The sequence below is a fragment of the Rattus norvegicus genome, chromosome 9 (assembly GCF_021556685.1).
Source record: "Rattus norvegicus strain SHRSP/BbbUtx chromosome 9, alternate assembly SHRSP_T2T, whole genome shotgun sequence".
Lineage (NCBI taxonomy): Eukaryota > Metazoa > Chordata > Mammalia > Rodentia > Muridae > Rattus > Rattus norvegicus.
Genome location: NC_141542.1, coordinates 20,857,515 through 20,876,425, shown reverse-complemented (window position 1 = coordinate 20,876,425; position 18,911 = coordinate 20,857,515). Strand labels below are relative to the sequence as shown.

General features: G+C 41.7%; 1 protein-coding gene across 4 annotated transcripts in view; it reads left to right on the top strand.

The window, feature by feature from the left end:
- LOC148003452 (disks large homolog 5-like) overlaps positions 1-17,174 on the top strand; it is a 34,087-nt gene extending 16,913 nt beyond the window's left edge. Inside the window, exons 2-6 of one of the 4 annotated variants that reach the window (XM_087568723.1) lie at positions 5,402-5,670; positions 9,771-9,930; positions 11,261-11,392; positions 12,062-12,245; positions 16,383-17,174. In XM_087568723.1, the coding sequence (XP_087424849.1) occupies positions 5,580-5,670; positions 9,771-9,930; positions 11,261-11,392; positions 12,062-12,245; positions 16,383-16,388 (573 nt within the window). In that variant the 5' untranslated portion in view covers positions 5,402-5,579 and the 3' untranslated portion in view covers positions 16,389-17,174. Of the gene's footprint in view, positions 1-5,401; positions 5,671-8,834; positions 9,041-9,549; positions 9,565-9,770; positions 9,931-11,260; positions 11,393-12,061; positions 12,246-16,382 lie in introns of those variants that run through there. The other 3 variants (XM_087568722.1, XM_087568725.1, XM_087568724.1) reach the window with 3 other exon arrangements.
- Positions 17,175-18,911: the final 1,737 nt, after the last annotated feature.

Here is an 18,911-nt window from a genome sequence, read left to right as displayed (position 1 = left end):
AGTGGGGTAAAGAGCATGACAAATACAGAGGCAGATACTTGCAGCCAACCATTCAGCTGAGACCAGGGTCCCCAATGGAGGAGTAAGAGAAAGGATTGAGGGAGCTGAAGGGGTTTACAGCCCCATAAGAACAACACTAAAATACACCCAGAGCTCCCAGCACCCAAAATCACCATCCAAAGAGTACACATGGACAGACCCATGGCTACAGCTGCATGTGTGGAAGAGGATGGCCTTCTTGTGCACAAATGGGAGGAGAAGCCCTTGGTCTTGTCAAGGCTTGATGCCCCAGTGTAGGGGAAACCAGAACAGGGAGGCAGATAGGCCTGGGTGTTTGGGTGGGTGTGGTAACACCTTCACAGTAGAAGGGGGAGGGGGTTTTATAAGGGGTTTTGTGGAAACCAGGAAAACGGATAACGTTTGAAATGTAACAAAAGCCCTCTCTGGGGAAGGGACAGCGGATAAGCTGCTCTGAGCACCTACTTCCCTGCTGCCTCCCTTTGATCACGACTGTGGTACATGGTGTCAGCCTGGGACTCTCCATGGGCTGCTGCTGGCACTGGTCCTGGCGTTCATGGCCAAGAGCATGATGAGCAAGGAGCACATGGTTTGTCCTGATTCAGAGCAGGGCGAATGGCCACCAGAGAATAAGTACAGCTTCCTGTACGATCATGAGGTCTTCCTGGGCAAGGACGACTCCAAGACCTTTGATAGCTAATCCTGGACGAGAGCAGGAGAGGCTGGGGAAAATTGTTGATCCAATCAACAGTGATGAAGGCAGCCTTGTTACTACTGAGGACCTGAAAGTTTGGATCAAACAGGTACAGAAAAGATACATCAACCCAAAGGTGGCTAAACTCTGGAAGGATTATGATAGGGACATAGATGAAAAATCTCCTGGGAAGAATACAAGCAGGCTACCTATGGCTACTACCTGGGAAACCTTTGCTGAATTCCAAGATAGCTCTGATCATCACAACTTTAAAAAGGTGCCTCCACGAGATGAGAGGAGGTTTAAGGCCTTGATGGTGACCTGACAGCTACTCAGGACGGGTTCATTGCTTTTCTGCACTAAGAGGATTTAGAACATATGAAGGAGATTGTAGTTCTGGAAACGCTGGAGAATATCGACAAGAACGGGGATGGTTTTGTGGACCAGGATGAGTACATTGTGGACATCTTTTTCTCACGAGGACAATTGCCCTGAGACCGACTGGGTTTTGTCTGGGGAGCAGTTCAATGATTTCCCAGATCTGAACAAGGATGGGAAACTGGACTAGGATGAGATTCACCACTGGATCCTCCCTCAGTACTATGACCATGCACAGGCTGAGGCCCAGCATCTGGTGTATGAGTCAGATAAGAACAAGGATGAGATGCTGACCAAGGAGGAGATTCTAGACAACTGGACCATGTTTGTGGGAAGCCATGCCACCAATTACAGGGAAGATCTTACCAAAAATCATGATGATCTTTGAAAGAAACTCATCCTCATGTGGCCACAGTCACATGCTTTCTACGGATATTCTGGTTGATTGCTATATTTGTCAAGTATATAGCAGTTGTGTCCCTAAACAATAAGAAACCTTTCTAAAGCTCAAAAAAATCATACATTGCACCACAAACAATAATAGTAGGAGATTTAAACACGCCACTTTCATCAATGGACAGATCAGGGAAACAGAAATTAAACAGAGACACAGAAAGACTAACAGGTTATGAAACAAATGGATTTAACATATATTTATAGAACACTCCACCCTAAAACCAAAGGATATACCTTCTTATCAGCATCCCACGGTACCTTCTCCAAAAGTGACCATATAATCGGTCACAAAACAAGCCTCAACAGGTACAGGAAGATAGAAATAATCCCATGCATCCTTTCAAAAAACCACGGACTAAGGCTGCTGATCAATAACAACAAATAGGACAGAAAGCCCACATATACATGGAAGTTGAAGTCAATGACAACTTGGTCATTGGAGACATAAGAAAGAAATTAAAGACTTCTTAGAATTTAATGAAAATGAAGATACAACATACCCAAACTTATGGGACACAATAAAAGCAGCGCTAAGAGGAAAACTCATTGCTCTGAGTGCCTGCAAAAAGAAACAAGAGAGAGCATATGTCAGCAGCTTGACAGCACACCTAAAAGCTCTAGAAAAAATTAAATAAACCCTAGAGGAGTAGAAGGCAGGAAATAATCAAACTCAGGGCTGAAATCAAACAAGCAGAAACAAAACCGAGTATCAAAAGAATCAGCAAACCCAGGAGCTGGTTCTTTGAGAAAATCAACAAAATACATAAACACTTAGCCATATTAACCAGAGGTCACAGAGAGTGTATCCAAATTAATAAAATCAGAAATAAAAGGGAGACATAACAACAAAATCTGAAGAAATTAAAAAGATCATCAGATCCTACTACAAAAACATATATTCAATAAAACTGGAAAATGTGGAGGAAATTGACAATTTTCTATACTGATACCAGGTACCACAGTTAAATCAGGAACAAATAAACCATCAAAACAACCCCATAACTCATAAAGACATAGAAACTGTTATTAAACATCTCCCATCCAAAAAGTGCCCAGGACCAGATGGATTTAGTGCAGAATTCTATCAGACCTTCATAGAAGACTTCATACCAATACTGTCCAAACTATTCCGCAAAATAGAAACAGACAGAGCACTACCAAACTCCTTCTATGAAGCCACAATTACTCTTATACCTAAACCACACAAAGATACAACAAAGATAGAGAAATTCAGACCTATTTGATTTATGAAAATTGATCAAAAACGCTCAATAAAATTCTTGCAAACTGAATCCAAGAACGCATCCAAACAATCATCCATCATGGTCAAGTAGGCCTCATGGCAAGGATGCAGGGATGGTTTAATATACGGAAGTCCATCAACGAAATTCATCATATAAACAAAGTCAAAACCACATGATCATTTCATTAGATGCTGAGAAATCATTTGACAAAACTCATTACCCTTTCATTAATAAAGTCCTGGAAAGATCAGGAATTCAAGGCCCATATCTAAATATAGGAAAAGGCAAAATACATCCAACCAGTAGCTAATATTAAACTAAACTGAGAAAATTGAAGGAATCCCACTAAAATCAGGGACTAGACAAGGCTGCCCACTCTTTCCTTACTTTTTCAATATGGTACTTAACGTCCTAGCCATAGCAATCAAACAATGAAAGTAGGTCAAAGGGAAAAAATTAGAAGGGATGAAGTCAAAACACTAATATTTGAAGATGATATGATAGTCTACTTAAGCAACACCAAAATTCTACCAGAGAACTACTTAACCTGATCAACAACTTCAGCAAACTGTCCGAGTATAAAATTAACCCAAACAATTCAGTAGTCTTCCTCTACTCAAAGGGTAAACAGGCTGAGAAAGAAATTAGGGAAATGACACCCTTCACAATAGTCCCAAATAATATAAAATAACTTGCTGTTACTTGAACCAAGCAAGTAAAAAATCTGTATGACAAGAACTTCAAATCTCTGAAGAAATTGAAGAAGGTCTCAGAAGATTGAAAGATCTCCCATGCTCATAGATTGGCAGGATGAATATGGTAAAAAATGACCATTTTGCCAAAGGCAATCTACACATTCAATGCCATCACCAACAATATTCCTACTCAATTCTTTATAAAGGTAGAAAGTGCAATTTGCCGTCATTTGGTATAACATAAAACCCAGAATAGCAAAACTCTACTCAACAATAAAAGAACTTCTGGGGGAATCATCATCTCTGACCTCAAGCAGTATTACAGAGCAATAGTTTGAATGGTATTGGCATACAGACCGGCAGCTCAGTGGAACATAATTGAAGACACAGAAATGAACCCACACACCTATGGTCATTTGATCTTTGACAAAGGAGTTAAATCATCCAATGGAAGAAAGATAGTATTTTTAACAAATGGTGCTGATTCAACTGGAGGTCAACATGTAGAAGAATGCAAGTTGACCCATTCTTATTACCCTGTACAAAGCTTAAGTCCAAGTGGATCAAGGACCTCCACATCAAACCAGATACACTAAAAGTAGTGGATAAAAAGTAGGGAAGAGTCTCGAAGACATGAGCACTAAGGAAAATTTCCTAAACAAAATACCAATGGCTTATGCTTTAAGATCAAGAATCGACAAATGGGACCTCATAAAACTGAAAAGCTTCTGTAAGGCAAAGGACAGTGTCATTAGGACAAAAAGGCAACCCACAGATTGGGAAAAAATCTTGACCAATCCTGCATCTGATGGAGGGCTTATATCCAAAGTATACACAAAACAGAAGAAGTTAGAGTACAGAGAGCCAAACACCCCTGTTAATAAATGGGGTTCGGAGCTGAAGAAAATATTCTCAGCTGAGGAATATAGAATAGCTGAAAAGCACCTAAAGAAATGCCCAATATCTTTAGTTATCAGAGAAATGCAAATCAAAACAACCCTAAGAATCCACCTCACACCAGTCAGGATGTCTAAGATCAAAAAATCAGGTGACAACAGATGCTGGCGAGGATGTGGAGAAAGAGGAACACTTGTCCATTATTGCTGGGATTGCAAACTGGTACAAGAACTCTGGAAATCAGTCTGAACGTTCCTGGAAATTTGGACATTGCACTACCTGAGCACACAGCTATACCTGTCCTGGGCATATACTCAAAAGATGCTCCAACATACAATAACACATATGATCCACTATGTTCATAGCAGCCTTATTCATAATAGCCAGAAGCTGGAATGAACCCAGATGCCCTTCAACAGAGGAATTTATTCGAAAAATGTGGTATATCTACACAATGGAGTACCACTCAGCTATCAAAAACAATGACTACGTTCAATTCATAGGCAAATGGAAAGAACTAGAAAATATCATCCACAGTGAGGTAACCCAATCACAGAAAAACACACTTGGTATGCTCTTGGGAGCGATGGCCTTGAAGCCCTCCATTATTGATGTTATTATTATGGTTAGCATTAAGTATGACTGGGTTCATGGAAAATAGCCAGCCAGCTGCAGAAGACTAATACAAATGTGGTGGTCAAGATGAATAATCATATGATAACGTCTGACATTAAGATACCCAAAGTCATGACCTGTAACCTTTCTGAAAAAACAACATCCTGCTGACTAATAGATATTACAAACCTGTGACCTTTCTGACAACCTGTCAACATCAGCCGATTCCCTGACCACATGAATATTGTGTCCTTGGCGTGGGTAAATGTTTCTTACTACTCTCCTCTCTCTGTTATCCATTTTATGCTACAAATTCAGCCTTGGGGAAAAATAAAATTGTCGCCTTGATCAGACTCTTGTCTTGGAGTCCTTCTTCACATCTCTTGTCCCTCATTCTCTTCCAGGTACTCAGAAGCCCTCATTGACAGTATGCACTCATTGATAAGTGGATATTGACCAAAACCTCGAATTACCCAAGATGCAATCTACAGATCTCAGGAAACTCAAGAAGAAGGATGACCAAAGTGCAGATGCTCCCACTCCTTCCTAAAATGGGGAACAAAAATATCCATAGGAGGGGATATGGAGGCCAAATCTAAAGCAGAGACCGAAGGAACAGCCATTCAGAGTCTGCCCCACATGTGGCCCATATATATACAGCCACCAAAACTAGGTAAGATTGATGAAGCTAAAAAATGCTTACTGAAAGGGACAGAATATGCATCTCCCCTGAGAGACACATCCAGGGCATGTCAAATCAAGAGGTCAGTGCTGGCAGTAAACTACTAAACTGAGAACAGGACGCCCTTTATGGGAATTAGAAGAAGGATTCAAAGAGCTGAAGGGCTTGCAACCCCATAAGAACAGCAATGCCAACCAAATAAACCACTAGCAAAAGACTATACGTGGACTGACCCAGGGGTCCAACTGCATATGTAGGAGAGAATATCCTTGTTGGGGCACCTGTGAAAGGGGAAGCCCTTGTTCTTAACAAGGTTGGACCCTCAGTGCAGGGAAATGTCCGGGAAGGGGTTTCTAAGTGGCATGGATTGGGGGACCATACATATGGGAGAGGGCACGGCAGGGGGGCTTATGGACCAAAAGCTGGGAAAGGGAATAATGTTTGAATAAAACATATATATCTATTAAAAAAACTGAAATTTAAAAAAATGATACTAATACCAAAAAATAATCAAAAAATGTGAATAAGAAAGAAATTTTAGGTTTTGGAAAAAGATGAAGGCCAGGTATTTGAAAAACTGTATGACCATGGTAAACACTTTAATATACTTGAGAAATTTTTTATATGTTAATGAACTGCATCTTTTTTTTTAAATAGTGAATGGAAAAACAGTCCCTCCCTGGCTGTGAGGCTAGGTATCCAGATGTAGTGGAATTTATTATTTGTTGGTCCTGAATCTTTGAGTCTGCTTCTAATTCAGCTTATGCCAAGGAAACTAGGCCAAGGTGATATCTAAGCCATTGACCCAACTATCTGGACTACCAATTACATGTGAAATTCCAACTTGTAAATGGGAGGAGAGGAATAAAAGATACCTTTAAGGATTTAAAAAAGATGAAATGTACCCAAAAAATCCAATAAAAAAGTTTAAAATAAAAATAACTTAGGAAATACAAAATACTGGGGTGCCATTCCACAATCATGATGTGTTTCTTCTTTGATAGCTTACAGGTTAATTTACTTCTCTATGACTGTTTTCTTATTTCAAAGTAAGTAATGGCATCATCTGTGGAGTGATGGTGAGAACAAAAGCTTTGTCGAACTTGAATAATTGATCCCTCTGGAGCATGTGCTTAACATTCTAAGCACAGGGAAATTTCCTGAGGGGATTAAAAGACAAAATCCAAACATAAAACAGGAACAAAAACGATGTAAAAACATTCTGCACTCTGGGTATGAAGGCATGTTGCAACTTTAATCAGCTTTGTAGGTATTTCTAATAAACACACAAAGAAACAAAAATCCTATCACAGTCCTAGCAGTTGCATCTAACAAAGAGAGAGCTGTGAGGTAGTGCATGCTGCTTCTCTCCCCAGATACCCCTGGGCCTCAGGCCTGCACCCAGTGAGCTGGACCAAGAGCAGCCAGGTTGAAATTCCTGCTGCCATGGCAGGATTCTGCAGGAACATTTCCCTTTGACAACAAGGAACCGTGTGGAGAAGACCTCTTGGTGAGTCCTCAAGGACTCTATGTGTCCTATTCTACAGGGAGAAGCCCTGCCAGGTCTTTGGCAAGGCCAGCCATTTGTATGGGGAAGTCTCTGGTCCTGTGGCAGAGGGCGAGGAATGGCAGAAAGAATGGCAGCTCCACTGAGAGCAAAGGCTACCCCTTCTAAGCCTGTGACCTCCTAATTAATTTATCTTTCACCCAATGCCCTATTCACATTTTCTTACTATCATACAACTGTGATCTTGATGAGCAGCTGGGCTCTTGTTTTCTTAATCAGTTCTTTGTTATCACAGACGTTTTTAACTTACTCCAGCCCCTGAGACTTATTCATACCTTCTGTATGCAGTAGGACCCTTGGTGGGCCTGTCATCTCAAAAATAGAAGGTTCGGTAATCCAAAAGATTGGACTCCAGTTTACCTCAGGCCAGAAAAGAAGTCAACCACCATTAGTAAAAGAACAAGGGAAATATTACATAGGAAAAACAAGTGGCTTAATCAGAAGAAAAGATCCTCAACTTCTAGGGCCCGCACATCTGCACCCCTCTCTTCTGAGCTTTGTATAGTGATGTTGTATAACTCCAGATGGTAGTAAAAGTCAGAGTTCTTCCCAGAATGGTCAGACATGATTTTCACTCTTACATCTCTGAGGTGGGGTGGCATTATACCACACATTCATGTTGAATTATTATAACACCTATGATAAGAAGACAGAATCCATATATCACAATGCCAAATAGACTCCCTCCTGAACGTATGGACCCATTAAAATTGAGGTTCAACCTGAACTCAGGCCATTCCACTCCCTTTCCATCCTCCTGATTCTTCTGTTTGCTACAAGTAAAAGTTTATGGTGTAGTCCCCAATATTCTCATGCCTAGACTTGTCTATTCACGAAGAATGATATTGGAGAAGTGATGGCTATATAGTTACAATGTTTTAACACAAGGTACTGGTTGACATTTGCTCACTGATGTCCAATTTAATTGTCTTGTTATATATGAGAAAGGGAGGATGTCCTACATAATATATAAAACAGACAGAAATTTATTATTTTATATATGCCATGTAGTTGATCCCTATGTTCCCAAGAAAAAGGAGTTTTTATTGCAAAAAAATAGGATTATAGACCATTGATTTTGAGAAATACATGGATATGTAAATGAAAACAATGTCGGCTTTCAAGGACTGCACAGTAAGCAAATATTTCCAGGTTGTATACACTCAGAGGTATAGAAGAAATATATTGGCCTCCAGAAGAAGGGAAAAGCTTAGGAATGGAAATGTGTGTCACATACATTGTCTCAAGTAGTTGATTTACTTTTAAGAAAAATCTCCCTCCTCCTTAGTCCCTAGAGATTTGGGTGCTAAGAAAAATCTGTTCTCCAATTCAGGGTTGTAAGCAACCCTCCCCAGCAAAAGCATTGTTGACTTCTAATGAAGCAGAGAGACATATCTAGCTTTGAAATAGAGGTTGCCAAATGGTATTCCCAGTGACACATGGGAGACTGGAGGAAAGGGTCCCCACAGAAATTCATCAGTGAGGGGAGAGCTGGTTGGTAGGTAGGCCATAGAATTTTCCAGTGACATTACCAGTAAGCCGTTCACTGGACACTCTATTGTATCTAAGAGATCCCTAGAATCTTCTGTGATGTCACCAGTGTTGTGGTGACACCAACTGCCTTTGGGATATTACTTCAGTTCCCTTTGGGTTCACAAGCAGGCATGTTTCGCCAGCTGCTCAGGCTTTTTCGGAAGGAAAGTGTTGATCAAGGAGAGACCACACCAGGTCAGAGAGAAGCTGTCCCCCTCTCTAGTGACACAGGAAGGAGGAAATCATTCTGGGGAAGGCTTGGTGAGTCGTGGGCAGAGTTGGGGAACATCCTCAAAGAGGTAGGTTTGAGATGTGCTTTCTAAGACTAGGCCTTACAAGCAGGAGCCTTGGGATTTTTCAAAGGCAAACCAAGAGTCAGGAGTTCCTGTTCTTTAATTTGAGAGAAAGCCATAAAGTGGAAAGACTTTAGTGTCTTTTCTTGAAGCTTTTTAACTGTGAGTGTCAACGAATGGCAGTAGGAGGCACTGTGGGATTAACAATGTGACGATCCATGGTTGGGAGTTGAAGCACTTCATCCTCTAGATTACTGTAGGTTACATAAGTGTCTGATGGCGAGAACAAGGAAGGATGCACCCCTAGTCATGAATTGAGTTCTCAGACACTTTGGGCTGGACCACACTTGGTTAGAGCTTGATGGTGGTAAGCATTATGAAGTCATTATGAACTCCAGGATTATCTGCACCACATCTGATATGAGATAACAATGTCGCAGATGTTTATGTCTCAGTCAGAAAATAACTTTCAGTGCCGGGGGTTGTGTAATAGTGAGTGTGGCACGTTTATGGCATTAGAGGTTGGGAAGAGGGACATAGCTTAAGAATCAATCTTTAAGAAAGCTTTTCTGCTCTTTCAGGGATTCACCCAGTCTCTACCATTTCCCCTTCCTCAACCTCCTTTTCGAATTCAGAATGATCTTTTCTGCCCACGGGCCATCAAATATGCAAATTCACTTGGGTTTATATGTCTACAGGTTTTGGTAGGAAGGCATCATCCCAAAATGTCATCAGTAAGCAAGAGGAGTGTCTAAAGGAACTGGAGGAACTCAAATTTGAAATCCAGAAGTGTCAATTCGAGAGGGATGAACTTTATCAAATCCTGGATCTTTATATCTATGATGAGTGGGACCACAGGTAGTCATTATGCCCAGTAACCTGTTCACTGTCTTGCGCTCTCTCTCTGCTACCTCGAGATTTACTCATAGCACGAGAAAGTTTCACCTCTCATCCTGGATTTTAAGGAGATTTGGCAAGCATTTGCTTGTGAGATAAGCTAGGTGCTGTGTGTTTAGGGTCAACCTCTTTTGTACTTGACCCTGAGCTCCTTGGATTAGCGTTGGTTTTGTCAGCAGCTGGAAGGACCTGGTCACACTTGCTGAAACTGTGTGTGTGAATGAAATGCCTGCATGTCATCACTCTTTTACTCTGAATTTGTTCATTATACTCTGATTCTATGGCACCTCCATGGATGTAGTTGGCATTCTAAATGTGTTTGGATATGGGTTGGTATGCATGTATGTGGAAGTACATGTGGTGTTTTACTCAGGATCAGGACGTCTGGGACCTTTGATGGGGTCTGAGGATTTGTTTGATCAACACTTTGCAGGTCATGATAGTGATGAGTACGTGGAGGCCCACACTGATCAAAAGAGCACTTTGCTCCTTCAGTATACCTTGGTGGCACCCAGGACTCTCCTGACGGGAGGAGGTGCTATAAATCCTCTTCCCGGTCAAACTTAGTTATGCCCTCTGGGAATTCATGTAACGATAGAAACCAAGGATTGAGTATACCTGCTTTCAAAACAAGAGAAAGGTCATCACAGTTTTCTCTTGGGCCCAAAGCTGTGGCACAGACTGGAGGAATCTTCTTCCTGAACTAGTCAATTCCATCATGCTCACCTTGCCAGCTCTTGAAGGTCAGGTCCCTCCAACTGGTACCGTGACTCTGTTGTCCTGTGCCCAGGATAATAAACTTAACCAGTACAAATACTTTGAAGGAGCAAATATGTGGTACATACTGAGTTTAAGTAATAGAGAGAACAGTCTGATTTTACCTAATTTGTTTCACCTGCTTTGGTCTTTAGTTTTTTATTTTTTTAACTATCCAGGGATTGATTATTGTGACCTAGAAAGGTCACTGTGGTCTTGACTGTTGTTATTCCCAAACAGGCAGCTCTCAGGCTCTGCCCCCTCCTATATAGTGAGTCTTTGCAGAACCATATCTCTCAGGATTCCAAGGAGTCCTTATTTCAAAACAAATGTTTGCTTATGTACATAGAAATATTTTCTGTGGATTGAGCCTCACTGTTGGGTTTTGGTCTGGTTTTTGACTTTGCCACTTTCTTCCCTTCCACCATTCCTTGAATTTGAAATTTTTTATTATATATTTTCATTTACATTTCACCTAATTCTGAAATCGTGAGTTCAAAACATTATTTGTTCCTTTGGCCATGACCTAACCCAGGCTGCATGTCGAATTGCCAGTCCTTCAATCTGAACATGAGATGAGAATGATGGCTATGCAAATGATGACCAACTCAATAAGCGATGCCATGGAGAGGTACAAGGAGCTCATACAAGTGAACAGTTCCTACCGGTGAGTCGCTGACAGAGATGAGAACCCAGCACTAGGCAGGGAATGCTTCTGTCCTGTATGACTTTGAACCAAAGTCAGGGCTCTGGTTCTGTAGTGTCTGACTCTTAACAAGAAGGCTGCCTCCTGGCAAGGGTCTTAGATTTGTAGCTCTTGGACTCAGTTGTCGTACATGTGAAGGTTGTAGAAGACCCTCCAATTGTTATTTTCCCCGTTAAAGTTCCTCTAGATAGAAAAGGTTTGCACCATGATGGGAGTATCAATCAACTCTGAATCTCTAGGACTCTGACAGGAGATTTAAAGATCTGTGATCCATGAGAAACACATGGAAAGTTTGTATAGCTATTGGGTCTTCAACTCCCCCTCAGAGGGGCTTTCCCCACAACGTGAAGATGGTTTCACCATACCATGGACATACGAGCTCCCTTATGGACCATCTCTTCTACCTTGATTTATATAAACCGTCTTAGTGTCAGGATTTTCAGAAGTACTTTGATTCATGTGGAATGTGTCCTCTGGATTTGACCTCCTCTAATTGGTGCTAACTTGTATAGTGTGGCTCTATTCTGGGGATTTCTGAGGATGAGGACCCTTGAAGGGATGATTGTACTTGCAGGAGTGACAGGCAAATAGAAGCTGGCTGGGATTTACCATTTTTTGTTTGTGGTTCAGCATCAGGCAATCCCAGCTCCTGCGTGAACAAGCTCAATTGAAGAACAATATACAGATTTTGCTGAATGAGAAGAGAGAACTGCTGGTGGAGCAGACTGAACTGCCAGCATCCTCTGTGGAGACAAAGAGGCTCTGTGAAGAGGCTGGAATGAACATCTGTGACCCCAGAGCCACGCAACAGCAGGTAGGGTTAGGACTCAGGGTCAGGTTGTCCTCAGGTCTTACCATAACCATAGACAAACCAATGTAACTGTCTATTGACTGATCCATGTCCTGACCTAGGTCTCATCCAAGTGTTCATTCATGTGATGGTTTACAAGGCTCTCTGTGGAGATAGCCCCTTTTCAAGAAACTGCATGTTTGGAAAGCAAATGCTCCTGATCTTCGAGAGTCTGCACTTCATTAAAGGAGATAGGTTGATCACACAGGACAGCACTACGTGCCATTATGTATGGAGGGTGCTATGTGGGAGCCCCTCTTTAGACTAGAACAGGGCTTTGAGGGATGAAGCAAAAGCCCGGAGCTCATTTTCTTTACAGGGATCATGTGAGACTCAAGAAGTAAGTAGTTTTCAAGGAGGAGAGCCTGCTGGAAATGCCAAAGAAATGGTTCTCATTGTCATTTGTGGTGGCTTTTGTTCTTCCTCCCCTCATGTCCCTGTATATGAAGATGGTGACTTCATGCTTCATAGATCTTGGGTAACTACAGAGCCTGTATATCAGCATGTCAGTCCTGTCTTATTTGAGTGCTCCTGGAGAGTTCATAACTGGGCCTTACAACCTGAAGCTGGTTAGAAGAGCAAGGATGTGGAAAAGGTTTCTCAAAGGCTGAGGGTTGGCATGAGAGACTTGAGACTTCAAGAACAAAGTTATCCGTATGTACCCCCAATTCTCACCAAGAAAGGTGCATTGCTGTGCTGACCTGCATCTTAGGGAGCATGCGGGGAGGCCAGTTCATGACATGCAGTTTTGTCCAGTCATTATCTAACTTAGTCCCTTAAGCCTACGTCTCTCAACAAACATGAAGCTTCCTGTTTTGTGCTGGCCAGCAGTCTTTGCATCATTCGTCCAGTTCCAAGTGGAGCCCCCTCTCTTATTTGTCTCAACACATTCTTAAACCATTCAGCTCTTTTAAAAATAAGGATTAGATTTCTTCGCTTTACCTGAACAGAGTTATCCCCCGGGGAAGATTCTGGATTGTCTTATTCCATGATATTGCATGGAATCCTAGAGTGCAACCCTCTGCTGACATTGCTTTGCTGACTATATCATGGGCACTGCATTCTTTCAGGATAGATTCCCTCTCAATATTGTACACAGTGCTGCATTTCAGAAAAGTCAGGGTATGTTATTTATTTAGCCTTTTTCTGACTGACACAGAGGTTGTTTTAATATCACAGGAACTCTAATGTCATGAAATGTTCCTGGTAACTGACCGTGAGTTACTGTCTTCTCTGATGCTTCCAAAGTCTTCTATGAAGGAAACAGGGTAGTTTTAGTGAGGGGCCTATGATGAGTCAGCATAGAGCTCGATGGAGTCTTTTCCTAGAAATCTCTCTCTTGGGGATTTGATGTTGTGTTGTTTAGGCTATCTGTGCAGAACATGTAACTTACTTGTCGGACCAGCAAGTATCTGCATAGAAAGGTTTCCTGAAGTGGAAATGAGTACAGGCCAGGGCAGCACAGCCTGCTTGAGTCTAAGAGACTTGTACACAGCATTGTTCCCACTAATTCCTCACTCAACAGGAAATGTGCTGCATAAGAGCAAAGTTTTCATTTGTGCATGCGAGTGTGTATCTGTGTCTGTGTGTGTGTGTGTGTGTGTGTTTGTGTGTGTGTGTGTGTGTGTGGGTATGTGTGTGTGTGTGTGTGTGTGTGTGTTTGCAGTAGTGAACCTGTGTTTCCCTCAATTCCAAGTTTCATGAGAAAAGTACTCTAAGCATTCACTTTACATCCATGAAACATGAAATAGAGCTGCCCAGTCATTTGGCATCTCCATCTAGCTCTGTACAGCAAAAGGACACTTAAATTACTAACTTACTCTGTTTCCAAAAATTTCAGAACAGAATTATCTTGTGAAGTCTGGGGGAGGAGTGGAAATATGTTCAACTGAGTCGTGTTTCACAGGGGTAACAAATGGTACAGGCCTAGAGCTTGCAGGTCCCTTTTTGTTATGGTGTAGAAGCAGGACAATAAAATCCTTTAGAAATGCAACCCCCAAAAAGAGGACACAAAAACACCTGTAAAGTTAGATTTTCAAGTGATTAGGGGCAAAACTACTGATCTGCATTGAAATCCTTTGGAGCACATCAAAGGAATGGAGTACTGGGAGGTAAGGGCAAGGCTTCTCTAGAAAAATCCATGAGTTTATTCTGCTTCTCTGTTCTTTGTGAATTGTGAAAGCCCACTGGAAGGTTGTGTCACTCACTGTGTCTTCTCCAAGGTTGCTTTCCACATTGCCTGCTACCATTTCTTTCGAGCTACCTTGGCACACTACAACTTCCCCTGGGAGTTTGGCTTGGATTTTATTCATTGAGAATTCGAGTTGCTTGGAATTGTATCGTCATCCAGAAAAAGTCCCATAGCTATGCTGTGGTGCAAGAACAGGGCAGTTTCAGGAACCCCTTTAGGTGCACAGTTAATCCAAAGCGCTCCTCTATGTTATCTGTGTAGCATTCTGCAAGTTCTGTCGATCAACATCATTTTCTCTCAGTTAATTTCAGCCTCAATGGGTTAGGAGAAATGATGAGCCTCAAATGGGTCTGACAGTGTAAGAACAGGTAGCCCTATGAGAAGCCATGTTCAGAAAGTGCAACAGAAGTTTTAGTTAACCCAGTGATTCCACAACAAGGAGTAGGTATTGCCATTGCAACTATGGAGCATCAATGTTGTAGTTGTCCCAGAGTAACCTTGAAGGAGAATCTATCCAGAAGTCCATCAGCCAAGGAGTAAAAGTGTACCATACGATGGAGCCCTTCCATAGATTCTGATTCAGTGTGAGATAATCCATGCAAGCTTTTACTTACTTATTCAAATTATCTGTGGAACAATCACATTACGGGGAGAAAATTTGTTGATTTGGATCCTGGTTATGGAGATTTCCTATGATTCTAGCTTTGGGCATGAAGTCACTCAGGCTATGGTAAAGACAGCTCCGATTAGAAGAAGTTGCACACTTTGGGGAAAGTCTGAAAGAGTGAACAAGAACAAGAGTCTAGTCCACCACCAACATATGATCCTTTGCTGAGCAACAAGACAGCTCTACACAGCCTTTGGGACTTGCTAAGCCGGATTGTTAATGGGGAAAGAACCCTGAGTCTATGACGGTTTATGGGAGGACAGCACATCACTGACTGAGCTGTCTATAGGCTCTGGCCACTATGTACATATCCCACTCAACATTTGTTTTTATGTCTCCAGCGAATCCTGGGGAATCTTTACATTAAGCATTAATGTTCAGGTAGGAACATAGGCTGGAAGAAGCCACTTGAATATCCTTCCGTATATAAATACCCTTTTTGGGTGGATGACCACCCCACCTGGATTTCAGCCTCAGGCAGTTAAAGAGCTACTCAGAGTATTGTTCTGGTACAGTTCATGTGAATTTTGCCCATGAAACAATATATATGATCCTCTGGATTTCTTGCTATGTTCTACTCCTTTCTTCCTGTGATCTCTCCGGAAAGATCTGAGGGCATTTTCTCTTCTGTCCTCTCACAAATTGCCTTACACTAGCCATAGACTTACGGGAGTGCTGTTCTCTTTCTACATCACAATCACCTTTAATGTCCGTGTGTACGCTGGGAAGATTTGCATGGAGCACATTCTCAGTGATTACAGGATCTATGCAATTCCCATGGATTTGATGTGAGATGGCTTCTCTGTGTATTTGCAGATACAGTGGTTACAAATTGAACCTACGCAGGTTCCTTCAGTCCTAACATAATCAGAAATTTCACCTCAATTCTGGGCATGTTCTCCAGAAGGATTCCATATGGTATTCTAGGTTGCTCATACCTCTCTTGAACTCAGATTCAGACATAGCTACAATGTTATTATTCAATGTCATATACCTGGACCAGTGGGAAAAAATGCTCATTTTTCTCTTAATCCCAGTACAGTGCATAGTCCACAGTTCAAATTCTAGCAGTGTTAAAAGCTGAGATATAAATCCAAGCGCAGGTACTCTATGTCACTTGGGGATGCAGGGACTGACCTCAGCTGACAGGTCATGCTGGATAGTCCAACTGAATAGAGCTGATGTAAGAGGGAGAGCTGAATTGACAACCACTCAATAAATCTTTATTCCCTTGCTCTGCTAGGTCTGAAATTCTCCAGCAGAAACTCGAACATGACACAGACCAGGACAAGATCTCCCTTGGAGAGAAGAGCTACAGGAGGAGAACTAAGTGTGCACAGCAAATACACCACTATTGCGTCTCATCTGTAGTGTCCATAGCAATTGTGGACTGCATTTTCCTCCTTTAGTTTAACTTCTTTGGATTGAATAGGCCGTACTTTCACCTCAGCTCTCTCCAGCAAGTGTGCACATTTAGGGGGACTCAGAGAAGTGCTGATGCACATCAATCAAGAGCTGCTGGTCATCCAGAAAGACTGTGCACGTGTAAATTTGTACTTGTCCTGATGGGTCATCCAGAAGAGTTTCATGGAGATCAGTTCACAACATTGGAAAGACTTTGTGACAAAGTCTGTAATATCATTTATACTCAGTATTGGTAGGCTTTTTCCTTAATACCCCCACTCCAACAAAACAGACCTACTTCCACTCCTCTCGAAAAGATTGTTACCATCACTAACTGCTTGTCTACTATGTCTCCAAGGCAAGCCACAGGCTATAAGTCTATTCTGCAAAAGGAGCAGCAAAAGAATGCTTAGCGCAATTCTTCTATTTAAAGTTTGGTTAATTTTTAATTGTTTTGGTTATTTGGTTTTCCTTCTATTCATTTGAAGATTTATTATTTATCTGTTGTTGTTGTTTTGTTCATTTGCTTTTCTATTTTGATAAGGATATAGTCTCTACATATTGACTGCCTGCATCTGGTTACTATCAAGTAAATTGGATGTATTCTGGTCAATAAAGGAGTAATCTCAAACTCTTCACTCTTAAGAACCTTCTTTATTGATCATTAGTGTCAACATCTGAAGTCCCACAGCTATCAGGGAGGGATGGATCTCTGCATTCTCATTGGGACTGGGCATCAAATCACTTCCCAGTCAGACTGAGATTCACAGGCATTTATACAGTCACTGTGCACTGTGTTTCCAACTCTGAATTTCAACTTTGTCATGCATACATTACCCACTGTGTATGCTTGCTGTCAAATATATAGTTACCTCTAAAAATACTCTGTCGATGACAGTTTTGACCAAATTAATAGGATAAACATAAATTTTTCTGTAATACCTCCCAGGACATATAAACATGGTATAAGGGAGTTTAAAGCCATCGGGAATCCTGCACCCAAATCCTGGGGCAGAAAATGCTGAAAACCCTGGAATGCAGATAATCCTGAGACCACAGGAAATAAAGCAACTTCTGACCAGCTCTTCCCACATCTCTGGCCCAATATTAATCTGCATGGTGCCTCTGGAAACAGGAATAGAGGAGCAGTCAGTGGCAGGAACCTGCTTGGTTCAGCCTAGGCCCAGAACCTACCTGGGCCCCAAGCATATTTGAAGAAAACCAGAGGCATACAATTCTCTGTTTCCTGACTGTGGCTTTTTTTGATTCGAAGCTCAAAGTACCATTTTGTTGTTGTTGATTTTTAGTTGGATATTTTTCATTTCTAATTCAAATGTTATTCCTTCCTTGTTTTCCAGAAATAAGTCTGAATACCATCGCCCTCCACCTCTGCTATAAAAGTATTCCCTTCACCAGCCATCCACTTTCCCAGCCTAGGCAGGACCAAGGGCTGCTCATTCCATTTGTGCCCAAGAAGACCATCCTCTGATACACATGCAGATGGAGCCATGGCACAGTCCCTGTATAGTGGTTGGGTACTGGTTTAGTCTCTGGGAACTCTGCTTGGCAGCCATGGTTGTTCTTATGGGTTTGCAAGTCCCTTCAGCTCTTTCAATCTTTCTGTAATTCCTCCAACTGAGGTCCAGTTCTCAGTTCAATGGTTTGCTGCTAGCATTCACCGCTGTATTTGACATGATCTGGCTGTGCCTCTCAGGAGACATCTATATCCAGTTCCTATCAGCCTGCACTTCTTAGCTTCATCCACCTTATCTAGTTTGAAGGCTGTATATGTATAGGCCACATGTGGGGTAGACTCTGAATGGACATTCCTCTAGGCTCTGTTTTAAACTTTGCATCCCTATCCCTTCAATAGGGATTCTTCTTCTCCTTTAAAGGAAGGAGTGAAGAATCAGCATTTTGGTCATCCTTCCTGAGTTTCATTTGGTCTGTGAATCTTGGAGAATTTGAGCATTTGTGGTAATATCCACTTATCAATGAGTGCATACCATGTGTGTGTTTCTGTGATTGGGTTAACTCATTCAGGATGATATGTTTTAGTTCATTCTCTTTGCCTATGAATTTCATGAAGTCATTGTTTTTGATATCTCTGTAGTACTCCATTGTGTACATGTACCACACTTTCTGTTTCCATTCCTCTGTTGAAGGGCATCTGGGATCTTTTCATTTTCTGACTATTATAAATAAGGCTGCTATGAACATGGTGGAGCATGTGCCCTGTTGTATGTTGGAGCATCTTTTGGGTATATGTGCAAGAGAGGTATAGCTGGGTCCTCAGCTAGTGCAATGTCTAATTTTCTGAGGAACCTCCAGACTGATATCCAGAATGGTTGTACCTGTCTGCAATCTC